General features: G+C 32.4%; 1 protein-coding gene across 1 annotated transcript in view; it reads left to right on the top strand.

The window, feature by feature from the left end:
* The first annotated feature begins 1856 nt into the window (after window positions 1–1856).
* Window positions 1857–17358, top strand: part of LOC108906490 (suppressor of zyg-1 protein 20-like) — a 31051-nt gene continuing 15549 nt past the window's right edge. The window contains exons 1-3 of the mRNA XM_018709765.1: window positions 1857–1917; window positions 11374–11509; window positions 11564–11621. Coding sequence (XP_018565281.1) covers window positions 1857–1917; window positions 11374–11509; window positions 11564–11621 — 255 coding nt within the window. The remainder of the gene's footprint in view (window positions 1918–11373; window positions 11510–11563; window positions 11622–17358) is intronic.

The raw sequence follows: 17358 nt of genomic DNA, 5'->3' as shown, positions 1-17358 counted from the left end.
TAAAATATATTACAATGAAGAAAAACGTATGTACAATTACTTACGGGATCAGTCAAAAATAAATTATACAAAAATATTTGTCAATTAGGTAAGTTTATAGTCCATCAAGTTACCTTTGAAAGTTTCTAGTTCCATAACAACGCCGTGTCGTTCTTTTATCTAATAGTAATTATTGTCTTGACATACATATCAAAAATACATTTAGTGTAAATAATTTTCTCGCAAAAATAGCACGCTTAAGTGAAACCGAGCGTATTGAAGTTTTAATGATCATAAGATATGGTGATAAAGGACGAAGTTGTAACGAAGTAGTGGATACTTTTCATGAATTGCATCCCGATCGGGAACGTTTTTATGAAACTGTAGGTGTTACAGATCGACGAAAAAGTAGAAGACCAGTAAGCCTTACAAATGATGAAAATTCTTTGAATGGCTTTAAATTGTAACATGTGTTCATTCATTCATTCATGTAACATTCCATTTAAAAAAATTTGCAAACGGGAAAAATTATATCCAATTCCTGTCACCTTTGTCACCCACATATTGTTTTCTGACGAATCCACATTCTGTTTAAACGGGCACGTAAACCGACACAACTGTAAGTATTGGTCAGGCCACAATCAACATTGGATGGAAGTTCACACCCAATGACAGAAAGTAAATGTTTAGTGTGGAATTATTGGTGGATACGTCATCAGAACAATTACAGTTTCAATATAATGGGGTTCCTTCACATTTTGATAAATGGATTGAACCCAGAAGTGCAATTGAATGGCCAGCTAGATCTCCCGATATAACCCTGCCTGACTTTTCTCTATGGGATCAAAAAATGTAGTCTACAAAAATACCTAGGCCGCAAAATATCGAACAGTTGCAGGAAAGGATAAGGAATGAAATTTTCACTATTCCTTCCAACATCCTTTTAGATTCGCTACATAATTTTGTTCAGCGAATTCATTACTGTCGTGACGTAAATGGTAACGTGGTGGACGTAACTTTAAGCACCTTATAAAATAGAATTCCAAAGAAAATATTCCAAAGAAGCTATTACAACTAATAAAACAATTCTTATAAACTGAAGTACCTAAGTGTATTTGTAGATTAACATTTGTACAGAATTCACATATTTACCACTGCCCTGTTTAGAGAAAATCTTATAAAAGGACCGATTCTTACACGATAAAGTGCCGTTATTTTGTCAAATAAATCGACTCCACCCATGCCTTGCCTGACAAATTCACAATAGTGGGCTGTTCAATCTCAATATGTTTTCTGAATCCCTTTGACATCGCTTGTAGGACCCTTTTGTTAAAGAGATATTCGCTTTATTTAAATTTGGAGCAATCTTAACTCCGGTTAGAATTTTGTTGGTATTTTCAACTGTTATGGTGTGCAATGAACTTCTTTTCAGCTTGGTAAAATCTTTTAATGGAACTTTCTTAATAAATTTAAAAAATTGTCTAAATAAACAATGAATCCGTTAGTTGTATAGATAGCTGCACTTTACCCAAAAGCTTCCCATCAATTTTATCGCCTTTGCCACAATTAGACTGGAACTTTAAAACAAAGAGTGTCCCAAAATTAACGCAGTACTTAATTTGTGCGCCATTTTATACATGACGCATGAGCGAGTGAAGATTGTGAAAATTTATTACAAGTACGGAGTGTGTAGCTGAGATTGTACGTAAATTACGTGGAACTATGGTGTGGGATTTTACGCTGGTTTAGTGATTGGTCCGTTCTTTTCTGTAATGAATTTTCACAATCTTCATTTGCTCATTCGTCGTAATTTGTTCAACTTCAACGTGTTTACTACATGTGACCCTGCACAATACTGCCAACTCTTAGGATTGATAATGGCGCATAATTCAAATTCTGCGTTACTTTTGGGACAGGCTTTATATCCCTTCACTGGGAGTAAGACACTAAAACTTATAATCCATAACGTGTGGGCTTACCCTTAATATACAGATGGTGGTGTCCAAAATACGCCTTCATAACCTCATCAAGAGAAAAAGATTTCCTAAAGGTTCCATATGTTTTGTGATACTTGATTTAACCTAACAGAAGTTTCCATTTTGTATATTTTGATGTTTTAATCAATCGTACTATTATCATTTAAATGAAGATAACAATGGATAGACTCAAATTTGCCAGTTAAAAAATTAGAGATCTCCGCTTTGGTTTCCCACAAACTATAATTTGCAGTATTCTGATAAAAGAACACTGAAATAAGTATACATTTTTTTTAAAAGAAAATCTAAAATAAAAATTTCTTTTAAAAACTGCGTGTTGTTATTCATCAAAATAATTTGAACAATTTTCTCGCTCAAGTTTTCCAAAGTAAATTTAATCAAAATTCGTGAAAAGCCATGCATAAGCATAAACGTCACATGACTTATTTCGATAAGTAACAGGCAAATGCAATCAAATTCTACAGAATAATATTCAAGATTAACGATTCTACGGCTAAATTGCTGTCAAGTTGTTTATTATGCATTAAGAAGCGTTTTATCTAGTAATCCATGCGATAACAAATCAATCACAGCAAATATTTAATAACAACATTTAATAGACATCCCTATATCAAAATATAATGAAACAAACAGATAAATAAACGAGAAATTAACATAAAATATACAAAAAATACAATAAAATAAAATTAACACACATGAATTAACTTTAAATTCTGGATTTTTCAACTAAATCTCCATTTAATTGAACGAATATTTTTGTAAATGTTGCCTCGTCACTAAAAAAATTAAATAAATAATGTCGATCCCATAGTTATTCATAATAGTGGCAATCTTTGTTTTATTTAAACATGCTTTAATAATACAGCTCCATAGTGATGAACAATATTCTTAATAGCAGGCTTTGCAATTACTTAAGTCGCAGATGACTGAACAAAAGACGAATATGTCAAATTTATTAGCTCAATAGTGAAATTTACGTATTGTTCCTTAAGTGCACTGTCAAAAAGTATGACTCTGTAATTTAACGTTACAACATAAGATTGAAATAGTAAAACTTTGTGATGACAGAGACAGATCCGAAAGGGAAGTACCTCTAATTTTTAGTGATAGACATCAGAAATTCAAAATATTAGCAAGTCTACCATTGGGCGAGTGAGCAATATTAATGAATACGGAGCTGTATCTACACATTTAAAAAAATATTAATGTACAACAGCCAAGAAGAAGCAATGAACAAATTCAAAATTATTTCACTGAAAATCCGAAAAAAGTTTAAGAATTGCTAGTTTGGACCTACAATTACCACGGGACACCATAAGGAAAAAACTTAAAAAATACAGTAATATGAAGCCTTTTAAAGCGACACCTTAGAAGACAAACAAATGAAATATTCCTTATAGTGCCAAGGAGAATACCCCAATTACAGACATTTTCTAAAAAAAAATTGTTTACTGACGAGGCAATATTTACAACCAATGGGACAGTAAATTCACATAACACGAGGCATCAGGCATAAGAAAATCCGAATGGGTAATAAACTATAGGCGACAGTATTCATAGAAGGTAAACGTATGGTGCGGTATATTAAATACCAGAATAATTGGCCCCTTCTTTTCTGAAGGCAATAGCCAAAGTTTTTTACATTTTTTTAAAATGAATTCTCGGATGCTATTGATTAACTTCCACTTGCAGAAGTGGCTGGTCTACTGTTTCAATTAGATGGCTGTCTTATCCACAACACCAGTACTGTGAGAGCGTGGCTGGAGGAAAATTTTCCTAATCGGTGGATAGGGCGAAATAGTAGATTAATGGAGTTTTCTCCCAGGGCTCCCGACTTAACTCCCCTAGATTTTTTTATTTGGGGGTTCATTAAAGAAAAAGTTTACTACACTTGTCCAAAGAATTACAACATATCAGTTGTCTAATGTTATAGCACACATTCAAAGACGATACAATAAATGCATTCAATTAAATGGAGATTTAGTTGAAAAATCTAGAATTTAAAGTTAATTCATGTGACACGCTTTCAAATGGGTCACTCTGTATATCTTTACATTCATGACATATTCTTTTGGTCATATATTCCCCAATAATTACATCTATGTAATCCTGACGTAGCGCTCTAACAGAATATGTAAAAATGTTTATGTTGTTGGTACCTATGTCACTGAAATGGTATAGATCGTCAAGAAGCGTTATATACTACAATAATAATTTAGTTCCATTTTGGAGTTGAAGTGACTACATCTCTGATTATATCAATTCCGAACATAGCTTCCTTTTATTCCTGCTCTTTCATAAAGAAAATAATTGCTTATTGTCTCCGGTTTTTGTTCTCTTTTAATTAACGTCTGTATTATTTAAATCTGGTATAAGGTAAAAGTTAAAGATAACAAAATGTTTTCAGACTTAAAGGGACAGAGATTCGCTATCTGCCCTGTAATTTAACTTTATTTGGAAAATGCGATAAGAGGCAGAGACTACTGGAAAGGATCATAATTTATGCTAAAAGTCTTTAAATCATAATTGGTATATCTAATAATTGCAATTGCCGAGAGGACATTATTAAAAAATGATGGTAATAAAATTAAAATATGTAGCTGTGCTTTAGAGAAAGGGGTAGAAAAATGAGTCCAAGGATAATGCATAGGAATGCGAATATGTCGAGTGGATAGATGTAAATATATGGATTTCATTTATTCACAAAAGAGAAAAATATGAAGACGATATAAAGCAAAGAATACATATTTCATATGTATGTAATTTAAACAGAATTCTAAACGAAAAAAAATACTTATTGTTGAATATTAACGATATTGCATGGACTAGATGTAATATATTCAGCAACCCAAATAGTAATAAAGTAATAAACAACCGAAGGGACAGTTTCTTGACCTGCAAGTACGGAGGGCACCGACGACCGACCGACCACCCAGTTAGTTAGTTCTATCCGAGCATTCAAACACGCCGCGTCTACTTTCGATATATTGTATTTCTGTATTAGTCATTTATCATTCTTGTTTTATCAATAAATAATTACTCCGACACTTATCATAAGTTAAGAACTTATACAGCGTCTTCATAAATGATTACAAGCCACATGACCAGCAATTTTATTTAGAACACTAATTTTATTCGCTTCATGTTGGCAATTACAGTAAAATTAAAATTTGTTAAAACAATAACACCAAAATTATATTAAAACACAATATTTCACGAGATCAACCAATAAGTGATCGCATTACCTCGTGCGTGGACGTAATAGTTTGTCATTGTTCATTGTAAACGAATCATTAATATTGGCGACGCCAAGATTTAGATATTTTTCGTTGCCAATACCAGCTCTGCAATATTGGTTGTCTCAGGTCAGCGATTACGTAGCTTGTAAACATTTATGAAGGCTATGTACAGAGTTTAATAGAAATATTGGAAAATACGTAAGTATGTCGAAAAGAGAAAAGAACACCTATGAGTGTTCCGAAGCAACGTGTAGATATTTTAAGAAGCGGTTGTGTGTACAGAATTTCCAAGTTGAACTCTGAAGATGTTTCTTTAACTTTTTCGAGACGTTTAAAGATAGTATGGAAATGAAATTTTGCATAAGTACCAAATTTTGTAAAATCATCATGATGAAGGAATTTAAAATTTCAAAGTTCTTTACACAAAAATGGATTTTAGTGTCATGGCACTAAGACGTACTATTTTTTAACAAAATTGTAATAAAAATAATGTTAATGTGGAATAGACTGTATGTTTAGGATTCTTTATGGAACTTAGTTTTGTTTGAAATACAATTTGACTTCAATATTGTTTCAATACTGCAGTTTTGTGTATATTTACAACAAAACCTTAGGTTGAGTGATTGACTTAGAAAGTACAATGGCTAATTTTACAAATGCTGAAATGAATGATATGCCAATGGCAATGCATTTGAGGCTAGACGTATTTATAAAGAAAGATACTCTCAATAAACTTCCTGATCCATAAAATTTTCCATGCCATTATTGAAACACAATTTCAGCACTAGTTTGCAATAAAAGTATAGAAGAGAATTGTGAAAACAAAAGCCAGATCCTTGTAATTTATGGGGCGGTTTCCAGAAGAACTGGGGCTCATAGTTCGATTAGGCGTTCTAAGAACAATCCTAAAACACTTCGGGTCATGTAACTTCTTGAAAACGTATCGTCATGTGACAGTCATCGGTTGCATCCGGGAGGCGCCAGCGTAGTCTGGGACAGAACAAAGAATCCCATATTTGTAATAACGAGTAAAAACACGAGAAAGGCGTATTGGTTCCAAATTAGACTTAAATCAAATTGTTAAATTGATAATAATTGGAAAAGAAAATAATAGATCAAATAGCTGGTTTTTAGGCGGATTTTCCAAGCTATAAGAATATATTAAATGAGATTGACTAATCCGTTAAGTATTGCTACACGGAGTCACTAGAAGAAGGCTAGGGTTATTTGTAAGTTTAGTCTCAAAATTATTTAGATAATTGTAAAATCAGTCAATTAGATAATTATTAATATGGCATAGTTACGCCAAAGCGTCCCGATATTCAGGGTTCCCGCCAGTAAGATAAGAACAGAAACTTCTGGACACAAGAAATGAGCGTGTTCGAAGCGAGGTGTCGAATTCAGGAGAGATTTCCGAAAGAAAGGTAGTTTTTCCTTGGGTTCCACATTGAGCAGTCTACTTAGTTTTAGAGTCTCGGGTTAATTTAATAATGGATAAAGTCATTCCAAATTTTGGTATGGATCGCGCATTCCCTGAATCTGGGTACGCTGTCGCGTCTCAATAAATTAATTAATAATGTTTTTCGAGCCCGTTGTGTCGTTATTTCGTTTGTTTTATTTTTATTGTTATTAAAACCCTTCCTGGAAAGTTTTGGTGTTTTCTTGTTCTTCCAACTTAAGTGTCACCCTTTACAACCAACCACTGGATTACCTTGTACATGAGCGATCTACGGTAACTGTCTGGAATCCATTCTCTGAACGTACAACAATAAGTTCCCACGTATTAATTAAAGTGTAATGATAATTATATACTCCCTTTCGAGAAGTTAATAGTAAACTCTTTTGTCAATTAATACCGTTATGATACTGGTCATAGGGGTAGATAGATAAATAAGGGCCAAATTATTAAAGTAAGTTTATCTTACAGTTAACTAACTAGAAGATTAGAATGTGTTGGCGATGGTATGTTTTAATTGCAACAAATCACACTCTAAGCTTACAGGTAGTTAACTGTAAGTTAAACTTACTTTAATAATTTGGTCCTAAAGAAATAACCCGTCAGGATACAGAATCATAGGCGATCATCTCATAGAGCAATTTTTTAGAAACTAAGCTACCAATTTTGCTAGGGGATGTTCTTTTGTTTTTATAAAATCAGATGTGGTTGATGCACAATGGTGCGCCAACACATTCTAGTATCTAGAACCCTCAGAAATGCTTAAATCAGGTTTATCCTTATTAATGAATAAGTAAAGCTGGGTCACAGCGATGGCCTCCTAGATCTCCCGATTTAAATAGTTTAGCTCTTTTCTTACGGAAGCTCATTAAATAATTGGTGTGCCTACAAAACATCGATTGGAATTGAATTAGAGAAACGAGAAATGAGATGCTATAAATAATCCATCTGTTGGAAAGGGTCTATGTTTATAATTCATATGCGAATGCGACCGCCTGTCAACACCCTCCAATTCCACAATATTAGTGAATTCCGAAGCGAAACTACAAACAAGTTAGTAAGTCCCTTGTCAGACGATTTCAGTTTACCCAAGAAAATATTCTGTTTTAATTAGAAAGAAAATTGTGCCCGCAATAAGAATTCTTACAAATTAATACAACTACGTTAAAAGTTTGTACTGATTGAAAGCTTTGTTTGGAACTTTATGGAATTGTGTTTGTTGAAACTACAAGTTTTGTATAATAAATTAAAAAGGTGCATAAATAATTGCCAGTAGCCTTTAAGAGCCGTAAGAATCTCTCTAACGATAAGATAATTTCATTTCATTTAGTTTTATATACAGGGTGTCGGAAATCAATGCAATCGGGGACCGCTTAGCCGGGTGTCTTGGCCGACGGATTTCGATCTGCCGAGTCAAGCATCACGGACGTGGGCTGAAATTTGGATGGGTGACCTAAGGCAGGCTCGTGGACGTGGCTGTGGCAGCCTACCAGAGACCTGGGTCGCCCAACATTTGCCGCACGCGTGTGGTCCCCGATAAATGGTAATGAGAACAGAGCAAGAAATCTCTGTAACTCAGGATCATGCTATCATACATAACTTGTACGAGACTTTGCCACCAAGTCATCCGTGTAGTAAATAAGATGGTTTGAAGAAAAGTACTCGAGTAGTGAAGGAGGGTGTACAAGGGGCCTAATAAGGCCTAAGTGCCGTGGTGGAAGACAATTCCACCACCCTCTGACATACATACATCAATGCAATCTATACCTATAAGGCGAAGTACCTATAATATATGTGGAAAAGTATAAAAGAGTTGCTTCTGGTTATAATGAATGTCGACATCAACATTATTCTTAAATAATTTTAATCATACTAATAAACTAAACTTAGGAACATTAAAGTAGGTATTGAATTTTTATATCTACTTATTTACAATAAGTGTATATAAGAAAAGAAATCAGTATATAATATATTAATATTTCTACATAGTTTAGTTCCCTTGGTTCCACTGATTTTATTGATCATTTTTTCTATATTATAAACTTTAGTTATATCGTTCCTGTAATAATGTTACTAAATTCCATAAATAAATTAATTTCTATTACGCTATATACAAAACAGAAAAACTAATTTACGAAACAATTTTTTATGGAATTTCATTACATAAAGAATGGAATTACACTGGATCTTAGAGACTTCCCAGAGGTTATTTTTCATTGTAATGCTCCTAGAGGGAACTGAATTCGACTGAGGTATTATTAAATATACCACAAAAGCAATCTGCGAACATGTAAAAATAACTGGACAAACCTGAGATTAAATCAACCAAAAAAAGTAGCTTTTGCATTTCTTTTACCTATATTACCTTTATTATTTATCTTACCTTTATTATTTACCTTTTACCTGTATTTTACCATTAGAAATCAGAACATCCTTAAAAATGTGTTCGTGGCATATAATTTCAATAGTTCTTTATACCGGGTGGGGCATTTATCTTGAGACAAAATAATATCTCAGTTGGACTCGATTATTTCGAAAAAAGTTTCAGACACAAATTGTAGGACACCGAGGGAGCCATTGAAAGGTCCATATTACAGTTTCTGGTCTAGACCGGAAGTGGTGTTTTTTGATTTTTCTAAATTGGAACACCCATTTTTTACCACGGATTTCGGTTGAAAAACGAAAAAAAGGTTTATGTTCTTTTTTATAATTTTTTCGATTTTATCCATATTTTGGCCATAAAAAACAAAAAAATAAGAATCTCGAGACAACGGAGTACCATGTTAAGATCAGTTTAAAAAAAAATGTTTCATACAAAAGCTGTAGGATGAAAAGGGGGCTGTATTGACATGACCTTGAAAATGACCTTGACCTTGACTTCAAGGTCGTTTGAAGATCAAATTCTTTTTTGACCTCGGAAATTACAAGAGCGGGAAGTTTTATAATAAGATTTACTTAACGTCAAGAACAAGGCCAGATATCAACGTCGTTATTCCTGGGTAGTGCTAAAAGTAGTTAATAATTATACAGTTTTTTACCTGTAAAAGACCTTGATATCACCCACTATAGTGTTAAAACTTTAATATTAAAATACATGTTAGAGAAAGTCGTACACAAAAAAACTAACGTCAGTACTGATTTGCGTGATTTTACTTTCACCATCGACATCTCTCAAAGAGCGACGTGAATTGTTTGTAAATTTTAATTAATTAAAACGGATGAAAACCACGTTTCCATGATACTTATTTCTAAATCTCTTATTTAATTCAATCTACCAACTTTAATTGCAGTTATGTATTATTAGGAAAAGAAGAATTAAAAAATATCTTTCTTGCCTTGACTATAACCATTTTGCGCCACTTCTTATTAATTAAATTACTTAATAGACTACTCGTAGACTGAATTTACATTATCTAGGATGATTAAAATCTACTGCGAATAAAGGTTTTTTGTTCATCGCATTTCCTTAATGGATTAACGTAGCTTTTCAGCTATGATTTATTATTCTACGTAAGTGTTTAAGTGTCATCGGAGGAAATTTCAAGAATAGGGATAATTAAATTTAATTTAATTTATATTTTAAATTAAAAAAATGGAATACCAGCGGCACTAAGTAGTATTAGTATCAAACATGTACCTATTTTGACATTTGAGTAGTGAATCAGATTCATGACTGGCAGAAGTTACTTTATGACTTATTAAGAAATAAAATACAAGGATATTATATTTGATTTAAGACAAAACAGTTAATTATCTCAGTGTAAAATGTTTATACATTAAAATTCTGTCCAATTGATTTTTTTTAATTGATTATTTTGAGTATCTGGCCTATTAACCTATTAACCTATTAACCTATTAGCGTACCCTATTAGAGTACCTATTAACTGAGTATTTGTGATTTAAGTCCAAAATATCTACAACTGCAAAACAGCCAATAGGTTGACGCAATGCAAGATTCGTTAATGTGTATACAATCCTTATTTTACTTTTAATGTGCAGGAAACACAGACCCCCATTGGCTGTTCTGTCAACAATTAATTGTTAGCACAGACCAGATAGACTAAACTGCAGACAATAACGAGTCCAGGAAGTCTCGCGCTATTAATTGTTATCACTTATGGAGCAAACATCTCATTTATTTTATTTATTACTAATTTAACCGTACGCAAATGTATGTAAGAAGGCAATTGTTCTGATAACAGTAAACATATTGGTACGTAAATTTCACACATGCACCACACTTTTCAGAATTTGCTTTATAATTTCTAGGCTCCATTGAGGTATTAAATTTCGGAATATTACTTTGCATTTATTTACACATAAATATTTATAGTCCAGTTAAATGAGCCTTTAAATCGCAATTTGGTCAACTTGCCTGAATTTTTTTATATAAGTTAGTTTGAGGTATATAATAACAATAAGTGACACTAATTTTATTTTCAACCCCGGTCAATGGTGGAAAAAAATAAAATAAAGGGGTTTTCCAAGATAACTCAGCTAAAAAAACAGAGCTAGAAAAAAAATTTCTTATAGATGTTGTCATAAAAAAACTAAATTTATTGCATTTTATTCATTTGATAGGTAATGTCCACTGTGCAGTATATTCAAACACTGCTGAATCAATTTTGCTTTTACCTTTTGTAAATATTACATTTACATTTTCATGTGGGACCGACTGTATTTTATTTTATTTACATTTCAGTTACTCCAGAAAAGCCCGAATCGGAAGAAGAGGACGGCGTGGAGACCGAATCTGAAAACTCAGAAAATATAGAAGACTGTGAACAAAGAAAAACAATAAAAGTTAAGCCCTTTGGTGGACCCTTACTTGCCCAAGCGTAAGTAGTAGAAACCGGCTCCTACAGATTTTATGATATGATTGTAATTTTCAGAGAAATTTCTTCTAGCCAACAAGACTTTTTTAAAATGTTAGAGGAAAAGATTCAAAATGTAAGTACAAAAATCTGATATCATTATTGTTAAAATTTGACTGCTTGTTTCGTAATATTTTGAATATTAATTTGAGTAGGTACGTGGGTAAAATAGTTTGTTATTTTCTCAAAACTCTTGAAAACCAAGTAAACAATATATTATTTATTTTGTTTCGAGTCCAATGATGTATAATAATATATGATACAGTTTAGTGATGCTTCAAACTGGAAAACTCACGGGAAGTTTTATTTTTTCCCCAAAGATATTGATACTTGCCTTTTTTCTATTTTATATTCAAAGATAAGTTGTAAACTACGACACATAACTTACAATAAGATAAAACTTATAAGTGGTATGGAATGACTTGATCCTTTTTCTTCAATATTTGTAGCTTTTATTCTAATATTTCGTTAAGATATAAGTATTAATTTTTTAATAACTTGAAAGTAGGCAATGAAAACAAAATGTTGATTGCTGTGGCTATGAGGTAAGGTCATTATTGTCATTTGCTCTAAGTGGCAGCGTATTGTTATTTTACTTTTATTTTAATATTAATTGATTTTACTGGTTTTCTAAATTCGTTCCATTAGTTTATTTAGGAGGAAATTTTTTATTAATATCGTTTTATTAAACATGGAGTATTCATTCAATGAGCTTGCCGACATGCATTTAATATTGGGAGGGTGCAGGATAAACTCAGTGGCGTAGCAAGAAATTCCAAAAATAAAATAAATTAAAAATAAACGTCCATGTGTGTACGTACTGTAATAATTTTATTTCGATAAATATAAAAAACAATAAAAAATAAATAAAAACCATACAAATAAAAGTAAAACTCCATTCTATCACAAATAAAAATAAACCTTCATCCTATCACAGTGAAAATCAAAATAATTGTACTTTTAAAGACAAAGCAAAACAAAATCACGCGAAATAACCAAATGTTATGTTTGTGTTAGTTTAATATTTAGAACAAGAAAATACAGATTTTATCATGATTTGACATTTTATCAGTTGTGACAATTCCACGTTTCCATGGTACGTAACCAAATGATGATACGGTGTAAGACATTATTGTAACAGTCGGAATATTAACTTAAACAAAGCTTTATTCTAATCACAGATCAATTATTAAAATTGCACTTTCCGGGCCTTAATAATAGAAAACGTATTAACTAGTTGTTGAATATTAAATCTTGAGGCTTTTTGTGTCTCTGTTGCCAAAACTTTAACTCTACGTCTACCGAAGGGTTGAGGGGCGCGATAGGAGAGCGCGACGATGTCCGCTCCGCGTTCGACTGTCTCCGCTAATTCGTCGTTCATTGCATAAGAGTAACTAAATAAGAGGTTTTTTTTCTGTGTCTTTTGCCGGCAGCAGCGGCAGAGTACGCCATCTGTAGCTGATGTGTAGTGAAACGACACACACAGACCATAAAATAATTAAGGAAACTGCATAGGAAAACACAATTAGAGTAACCTCTAATTTTTACTATCTAATAGATGTCGCTGCATCATAATGGCGGTAAATTTAAATGTAATAAAATACACAGAATAAAAAAGTATTTCATAAGTAATATATCACAAACAGCTACTAATAGTTGAAATTAACAATTAAAATTAACGTGAACCATTAACAGCTGTTCCATGACCCATTACTTCTGAAACACTTTAATTATGTTTTAACACTTTTTTACGGGATGTACATTTTTTACTTTGTTGTCTTTATGAGACTAAAATTGCCAAGACTGAATTTCTTCCAACATATCATTTCAAAATGTAATATGTGCTGATTTCTTAGTAATAGATGACTTTAAAGAACTGCAATTCTTTAGCTGAATGATACGAGAATTTAAACTATCAAGAAGATCATTAATATCATTCGCAAACTCTGCTGTATGAATAGCCTCAGCAGGTATGCCAGTAGTGGGATTACCCACCATTGCCTCAACTTCATGAGCTACAGATGCATTTAACGTTTGTGCTGGAATTTTTACTTCCATTTTAACATTACTACGATTTAATTCGAAATAATGGTCATGTATCTTTCGTAAACCTTGGAAGCGTCTAGATTTATCAATTTCATAACATTTTACTATGCGGTTGAATTTTGCTGTTTTATTATGCGAAAATTTAATATTATTGTTATATAAAGCATTTCTGGTCTTTTTAAGCAAATGAGGAACGTCAAAAATGGGATTAATTTCCTCGCCATTAACATTAAAAAAATAAATCCAATTTGATGACTCAGAAACTAACTGTCTGATAGCTGATCTGTTAGTGGAACCTTGATCACAAACTGTACAAATTATTTTTAATCCACAACACTGCAATGCTGAAATTATTTCAGTTAACAAAATTTGTAGGTCCTTTGTTTTTATAACATATTTTGTGAAATAATTCACGATAGGTTGCTTCCAATGTTTACTAATATCTTGTACCAAAAACACTAGAGCATGATTTGCTACCTCATTTTGTCTACCCAGGGACCCAAGATCGACATATCCCGTTACTTGATCTTTACAAGTGTCATAATTTAGACCAACAGACAGAGCTATTTCATCAAATACTAAACAACAAACTTTATCTCTTGTAATCATTTTACTAACATGTTCTGATAATTTACGTAACAATTTTTCATTTATCCCAACATTTAAAGGTATTTGGCCTAAATATTTCCTTATGGAAAATTTAGAGGGCAGCACAAAAATTTTTTGTAAAAACCTGTAGCACCTTGATCCACGTTTGTAAATCGCTAAAGCAAGTGCTTTATTTTCTGAATTATAGATAGGTCATTTTTTTTAAATTTTTAATTTGTGACTCAATAAATTTTACTCCTATTGGATCAAGATATCGACTTAATTTTGCAAATAAATTAGATTAGGTGATACTACGAACATGAGCCAAATTACTTTTACATTTTAATAGTTTCCTTTTTAATTTCAAAATCTGAATTTTCTGTTGACAAACTAGATAATACATTTTTTTATGTTTATTTGAAAGTTGAGATATTCTCTTAACATCCATAGTTTACATGACCAGTATTTGATTCCGCTTCATTCAACTTCTTATCAGTAATCTCAGTAATGGCCTTAGTGCTCGCAGTAGCGCTTGTAGGAAATAACAATTTTGAATATATGTATTTCGGTTTTTTAAAAGGTGGAGGTGAAAAATCATCCGAATTTGAAGTTTGGCAGCTCGTACTCTGAAAATTCTATAATGTTACTTTAACAAATTGTTTTGCTGAATATTGGATACTATCCGAAGATTCCAAGGTGATATTATTACAATTAATATATGAAGTTGTAGTTGATCTTAAAAATAATGTCGGCGCAGCATTTCTGTTGAGACTATTCCTATCACTTTTAAAACATTTTAACTCAAAATGGTCTTCACAAAAATAATGATCTGTGTTTGTCGGAGCAAAGTCTGATTTACATAATTTTCGAACTGATTCTATCCACAGTAATTGTCTGTCTTTTGTAATCTTGAAAAAACTTTTATTTCTATAGGACGCATTACAAACATTCATATAGTAAGTGCTTTTGCAATTTGGAGCACAACATTGACGTGTAGTTCTACCAGGTAAACTCATTTTGAATAAAAATATAGTAGTAAGGCAGTTCAGATGACTAATTCAATAAATCCCTTATTACATTAATCTAAAACAAAACAAATTTATTAATGCATAAAACGCGGCAACCTACCTGAACTGAAGATAAACTATAACCTCAAACCTCCAACATTCTACGTTATTGAAATATTTCAGTCAACGCTTTCTATTTCTGTTGATTGAAAGCTTGGAAATACAGATTCGATCTGTGTTTGCAGATTTCTGTTTAACAATTTCCATAAAGGACAATGTTTTGCTACAACAACGTAAGATGGCCTCAGTGAATGCATGTTCGATCCGCCCTATCCAATAAAAGCCTCTTATTTAGTTACTCTTATGGTTCATAGGAGTGCGTTTTTTAGCGCGAGCCATTGCGCAGCATTGCGCAACCATAGTTACGCCACTGGATAAACTGTCGAACTGCTGCAATATTATACAGTGAAAGATTCCCGAATTGTCGAACGCTTCACCATACTACGTTCGCTTCGATTAACAAAAGATTACGAGACTATGATTCTTTTAAAAAACAAACCGTAAAGGCCAGTTATTCTCGTCAGTTGCCACGTGAAGTAGAAGAAGACATTCTTAATGTTATCGAAAATGTGCCAAGAGGAAGTGTCTGCAGTGTATCAAGACAGTTAAATGTATGTAAAACTAATATTTACAACTTTAAAACAGCAACATATCCGGCCATTTCATTTAACTCCTTCTCAATAACTTGAAGATTTAGATCCCAGCGCACGTTTACTTTTCATAATTTACATATGTTGAGTGAAGATTATCCTCAAGAAACACGAGAATAATGACATAACCTGATAACCACAGCAATCACCCTTCCAAACCACCAATCAATGTTGATGCCCGTTTACAAAAAATACCACCACTGTAAAAGTTTTGACTGCCAATAGGGCGAGGTAACCAGAGAAAACTATCACTCAGTATATCGATTTGAATAAAGCTTTAAGAAATAATACGCCTAATAGTCCAAAATAAATGTACCAAATTTTAACACAATCGGTAAAAGGGTTATGAAGTTATTAATTATATTAGTTTTATTTTCGACAACTTTGAAGACCTGTAACTCAAAAACCAACAATTTTTTATGTAACTTTTTTTTCTTAGATCGTATTTATTTATTGTCATGAATATGCAGTCAAACGTTGTCGGTGAAATTTGCGGACACCCTATTAATAATTACAAAAAAAAATATATAAATAAAAAAATAAAAGTAACGATAACAAATTTGCTTTGACCATGGGTTTTCCAGGACGAAATGTAATACCAACAGTATTACGATGCGATAATATTAATTAAATTTGCATTTAATAGTATTATGCTGACGATGGTCGATGAGAGACAAAACGTCGCAATGAAATACATATAGGGGCAAAAATGACTGAAATTTATTTTATTTTTTCACATAGCTTTTTCAATAAACCCAGAAAACAATAAAATAAAAATCAGACAGTTACTCATTTTCCAAAACTAAGAAATATATTTTCGGTTTCTTTTTTCAAGAAATTAGTATACCGGGTGATTCAGTTTGATATTCGCGGCCTCGTATCTCTTTTGTTCTATCAAATAATTATAACAAACCCTATACAGGGTGTCCCATTTTAATGTCCCACCCCAAATATCTCGAAACCCGAGCAGAATGAGGAAAAATGTTTTAGACAAAAGTTATAGGGTTCGGAGGGGGACATACGATGGTGACCTTGAAAATGACCTTGAAGTCGATTTTCAAGGTCAAACGAGGGTCAACTTCGATTTTTCAAATGAAAACCCCTATTTTTTATTGTAGGATCGTATTCTACGGAAAAAAATACAAACTTTTTGCAGGAAACTTTTTTTCGAAAATGCATTTGTTTCCGAGTTTTTCACGAATTTCGTTCGTCATGTTGTTTGAAGTGTCAGATGGATCCTATTGACCACTAGGACAGACTGGGGTATTATTTCACTAGAAACACTAGTACTCGATGGTTGTGTAACTAATCCGGAACAGCGAAATTTCAACTCTCCGAATTAACACACATAAGGATCGTCTGGACAAAGTGAAGAGGGGGCGCGTTTGTTTCTCTATTATTTTGAATAGCTGTAAACAATTTTCACCTGATAAAATCAAAGGTGTGAGAGGAACAGTTCAAG

Source organism: Anoplophora glabripennis, unplaced genomic scaffold (assembly GCF_000390285.2).
Source record: "Anoplophora glabripennis isolate ALB-LARVAE unplaced genomic scaffold, Agla_2.0 scaffold192, whole genome shotgun sequence".
Taxonomy (NCBI): Eukaryota; Metazoa; Arthropoda; class Insecta; order Coleoptera; family Cerambycidae; genus Anoplophora; species Anoplophora glabripennis.
Note: the sequence above shows the minus strand (reverse complement) of the source record. Positions and strands in the feature narration are given on the sequence as shown.